This window comes from Magnolia sinica, chromosome 13 (assembly GCF_029962835.1).
Source record: "Magnolia sinica isolate HGM2019 chromosome 13, MsV1, whole genome shotgun sequence".
NCBI lineage: Eukaryota > Viridiplantae > Streptophyta > Magnoliopsida > Magnoliales > Magnoliaceae > Magnolia > Magnolia sinica.
Genome location: NC_080585.1, coordinates 70,978,239 through 70,983,662, shown reverse-complemented (window position 1 = coordinate 70,983,662; position 5,424 = coordinate 70,978,239). Strand labels below are relative to the sequence as shown.

The window sequence follows — 5,424 nt, the reverse complement described above, 5'->3', positions numbered from 1 at the left end:
CATACCATTTTGGGGCCATAAAAGTTTTGGATCAAGTTGATTTTTATTTTTTCCCTTCTTCTGGCCCTATATGACCTAATTAACATATTGGATGTCAAATAAACAGTACAGTAAGCCTTAGGAGGATTTTAATGATGGATATCCAATTACTATTGATTTCATGTGGTGTGGTGCACCTAAGATTTCTATGGTGGGGTCCACTACAGATTTATATCTGCCTCATTCTTTGGCTCATGACGTAAAATGATATCTCAAAATGGATGGACGGTGTGGATATAACAAATACATCATAGTGGGGCCCACAAAACTTGGTGGATGTTGGTCGGTGCTCTATGGGTCCCACCATGATGTATGTGTTTCATCCAAGTGGGACACACATAATGAATGGGCTAGATTTATGAACCACATCTAGGTGGGCCCAATAAATGATTATTTTTAAGGTCGTGGCCCACCATGGAATGGTGCATCTAACTGATGGGGCAAATCCAAAGTTCAAGTGGACCCACCATAGAAAAGAGTGGGATAGGGACACCCACTATTGGAACCTTCTTAGGGCCCGCCGCGATGTTTATTTGAGATCCAACCTGTTTATAAGTTAATACAGACATGGATGTAGTTGAAAATTGGTTTGACCCCTCATCCAAGTGGGACACACGTAATGAGTGGGTTGGATATGTGAATCACATTTAGGCAAACCCAATATATGATTATGAATATTCTAAGGAAACCCCTCCATTATATTATGTGGTGTGACCCACATTTAGGCTGATGTTTGTGTTTTCCCTTCATTCATATTTTTTTGATATTATGAACATGTTGGATGATGCTCTGTGGGCCCCGTGGCTGGTGGTCGATGTATGTGTTTCATCCTATCCGTTCATCCATTTTTACTGATCATTTCATGGCTTATCCCAAAAAGAGGAGTTACTCTCCATTAAAATATTCATAATCATTTGTTAGGCCCACCGAGATGTGGTTCACAAATCTAGCCCATCCATTATGTGTGTCCCACTTGGATGAGGAGTCAGACCAAGTTTCAAATGTATAAAAATTTCAGGTGGGCCCCACCAAGTGCTTTTATATGTTTTAGGCATTTCTTCACATGATTTTAAATGGTATGGCTCACCTAAGTTCCGTATACGACTGATTTTTGGGATATCCCATAATTTAAAGGGGGTCCATCAAATGCACAGTGTTGATGTTTGACAGATGCCATGGTGGGGCCCACACAGGTTGACCTTTGTGTTTAATCCAAGCCATCCCCATGAGGTCAAGCTGTGTGGGCCCCACCATGACATGTGTCAAACATCAACACCGTGCATTTGATGGGTCCCTTTTAAATTATAGGATATCCCAAAAATCAGCCGTATATGGAACTCCGGTGGGCCATACCATCTAAAATCATGTGAAGAGATGCCTAAAACATATAAAAGCACTTGGTAGGCCCCACTTGAAATTTGGATGCGTTTGAAACTTGATATGACCCCTCATCCAAGTGGCACACAGATAATGGATGGGCTGGATTTGTGAATCACATCTCAATGGGCCCAAAAAATAGTTATGAATGTTTTAATGGAGGGTAACCCCTCTCAACTTTTGTATGTGGTGTGGCTCACACAAGTAATAGATTGATTTGATTTTTAATCCCTGGGCCCACCATGGGATGGTGCATCTGACTGATAGGGTAGATGTTTGACACGCATCACAGTAGGGCCCACAGAGCCCGGATTGATCATGGCCTAAATTTGGGCGTGTGCTCAAAAACAGAGCCGCTCCCAAAAAAACCCCCAAATCCCAAATCTCTCCCTCCCTCTCTCTCGCTCTCACTCTCGCTCTCTCTCTCCGTTCCCTAACCCACATCTCCTTCAATCTCTTTCTCTGATCCAAGCTTTAGGGTTCTCTTCTCTCTTTTCTTATCTACATGGAGAACGCCAAAGAATCTAACCATGGTAACAAACCCAACGAAGAAAACCCTAACCCTAACTCCGAGTCCGAACCGGAACCCAAATCCATCCCCTCATCTCGACAGCCTTCCCACGCGCCCTTCACCAGCCTCAGCCAAGTTGATGCCGATCTGGCCCTCGCCCGTACACTTCAAGAACAGGTTCACTGTTATTCTGTTTAGGGTTTGGGTTTTCTTGAATCAGCTCCTTCTTTCATTCTCTGTCTTTTTTGTTGATTGGGTTTTGTTGCTTATGGGCCAGGAAAGGGCGTATATGATGCTTAGAATGAATGGCGGTGATGGAAGTTCTGATAGTGGTAGTTATGTTTATGAAGATGAAGCTGGTGATGATCCGAATGATGATGGGAATGATGCTGGGAGCATTGATGATGGTGAAGATGCATTCAATGTGCATGGACGGGCCCCGAGTGAGGATGAATTGGGTGTGGAGATCGACCCGTCAGTGTTTGATAGTGATGAGGCATATGCGAGGGCCCTTCAGGATGCAGAGGAGCGAGAAGTTGTTTTTCGCTTGATGGCCCTTGCCGGCATCAATGATTGTGAGTTCACTCGAACTATGGTATTTTAAATTAGACAAAATCTGGTTGGATTGCATGGCATGAATTTCCATGACTGCTGCACTGCACTTGCATTGGACACCATTAGCACCTGAACCGTTTGTGGGATGGGTTCTACTGTGGTCGGGCCTCTGTAGATGATATCACCAATTAGGTTGTCTTATCTATCCTATCTAATAACTTCTAAATGGATTACAACATGGGAAAAGCTCGCCAGTTGGATCTATAGGATAATCCAATCTGTGCAATTTGTGGAGACTGGTCTATTTATTTGGGGGCCCACTCAATTCAAAGTATCATCATTGTTATATTTGGGCCTCTTTCAACTTCCAATTGTTATGTACAATTGCAGTTCAAAATATGGGTCTCCATTTTTTTTAATCAAAATGATGAATGAATAACAATGGAATGGAGCATGTAATTTTATCTAAACAGCGATTTTAAAAAACTAAAATTTATTGACAGCATGAGATTGAAGGAATTTACTAGCTGCTATGGTCTTCAGATAAGCTTTTGATTGTGTGGGTGATTTGAAGTTATCGACCATGATAAATTTATCATGCTAAAATTTGCATATTCAATGTGTTCAACATGCAGCTATTTCTCATATGCTTCTCATATTTGCTAACCTTTCATTTGCAACTAGTCCATGATCAATGTTGGTGCATGCGTATTAATTAACTGCGTATATTCTTATATGGGACATTGGTATATGAGAGGTAGATGATGCATGGGAACTAGATTCTTTATGAAAACTTTAAGTTTCCTTTAGATCCTACTCCATCTATCATCTATCACTTCTGGCAGCCTTTTTCAAAGTCTTCACGTCTTATGACTGCAAATTCCATCAGACAACATAGCCCACTGGATTATTCAAAGCACCCTTTGGTGATATTCCTTCTAAAGCATCCGGCCTCTATCATTATAGAAGCCAATTTTGAATAACAGTTATGGTTTTTGCCTAGGACAAGCTGATGCAAAAGAGTTTTAGGGTCCTCAAAATTGCAAAATCAAATGAGTAGAAAAGGAGTTGGTTCAATGACCTCCACTCTTAAACACTTGATTCACATGTTCATTATTATTTTTCATTATTTTTCTTTTTCTTTTTAATTTTTTGATGAGTTGGGTATGCTGGAGTTTTCTTCCATTATAGTATGTTGATCGAATGGCTTTTCATTGACATATTCTTTTTGGAATCCGTAGTGTATGCTGCTGTATTTTATTTTACAATGCACCCTTCTTGATGAATGGCCTGGATCTTTGACAAGTGTTGTTCACCTAGATCTGTTTTCCTTTCAGATCTCATTGTTTGGAGTTTTGATTTTATTTATTTATTTTCTTTCTTTTTCATTTCAACCATCTCCACTGTATTGAAAGGCAAAGGAAAGGCCCTATTGAGGCACTCTAGCTTGATAAAAGTAGTTGAAAACATCTTTTTCTTAATGTCTTTAATCTTTTTCATGGCTCTTTGAATCCTTTGATTAGAAATAATATTAGTTGACAGTTGATGGTATGGGTAGCTAACATTAGCTGGTACTCATACCAGTAGCAAAAGGGTACAAAAACCAAGAAGAAGGTTATTACAAGGATGGTTTTATATAGCACACTTTACCTAGCCAAGGGTTTGTGACAACAAGCAACTCTAATAAGATTTTTGTAGATATTGCTGCATAAGGAATATGATATTCATTCATTAAGCATGAGCTACCATCTTTGAAACTGAATTTGTCATTAGTTTCTTCAAAGAAGGGGGGTTGCTTGTGCTAGAATGGTTCTTCAATCTTTTTTTTTTTTTTTTTTTTGTTGATTAGTTTTGGTTCTTTCATGGTTTTAAGGGAATGGCATTGTGAGTTGTTTCATGCTTTCTAGGGAACTAGATGGTCATGATCTCTCTTTTTTGGTTCTTTCATAGATCCAGATAAATAGTTCTTGGTGGAGTTTTCTAAAATTCTTTTGGGAAGTTCTTTTCTGGAGTTTCAGATATAGTTCTCAAAAGAAGCTTACCAAGATTTTAAGTTAGAAAGAAGCTTACCAAAATTTTCTTCTTCTTTTGAGTGTGGATGGTTGGAATACATGTAAAATCATTAAATGTACAAACGCATGCCTTAGATTAGATTTTTGCATCTCATTTTCTATTGTTTTTATATTTTATTTTCAGCTAAATTTTCAAATGAATGGTGTCAGTTCATAAAATTCAGAAAAATGAGTGTTTGAACTATAATGGTGGTTGTTGGGAAGACGAGGATGCCAACATTACTGGTTGCAAGGTATTAAAGGGTACAATTAGCCCAGCATACAAGTTGAGATGTTTCCATGTATGCTGATAGTTGCTTTGTTTCTTCAGGATACATTCCGTAGAAGGGTGTGAGTGTCGATTGGTTCAGAAAGTGCAGTTTAAGGGAAATGTTTATAGCAGTTGTCAAGGTAAACCTCTCTCTCGCTCTATATGATGGATGAATGTGCAAGCCTTCATTACTAGCTATAGTTGCTAGATCCATCTATATGATGGATGAATGGAATGGTTTATTTGAATGTAAAACTGTCATGATATGTTCGTGTGATGTCTGGATAGTCTCTGTATGTATTTCACACCCTTTTATCATACTTATCTGCAAAATGCACTTAACCATGCATGGCGTGCATTTGAAAATAGCGAGTGTAGTTTGGTTTGAAAATGACGTTTCGCATGCGTGGCGTGCATTTCTTTTAAGACGGTAATTTGGTTTTACTGAAGACAATTGAATTACATAGCCAAGTTTTTAATGTAGGGAACTTCTCTGAAAATGTTATTCTGAATTTATAATATATAACCTATTCTCAAATCCCAAAACCTATAATTTTTTTTTAATAGCTGATTGCCGCCTCTGGCATGTTTTAGATACATGATGCTCTACATATTGTTCC

The 5,424-nt window shown here is 38.9% G+C and overlaps 1 protein-coding gene across 1 annotated transcript; it reads left to right on the top strand.

The window, feature by feature from the left end:
* The first annotated feature begins 1,865 nt into the window (after positions 1 to 1,865).
* On the top strand, positions 1,866 to 4,888 carry LOC131224311 (E3 ubiquitin ligase BIG BROTHER-related-like). Its single transcript, XM_058219833.1, has 4 exons — positions 1,866 to 2,104; positions 2,205 to 2,502; positions 4,705 to 4,787; positions 4,865 to 4,888. The coding sequence occupies exons 1-4, from the start codon at positions 1,922 to 1,924 to the stop codon at positions 4,886 to 4,888; spliced, it is 588 nt and encodes a 195-aa protein (XP_058075816.1). The 5' UTR covers positions 1,866 to 1,921.
* The last annotated feature ends 536 nt before the right edge of the window (positions 4,889 to 5,424 follow it).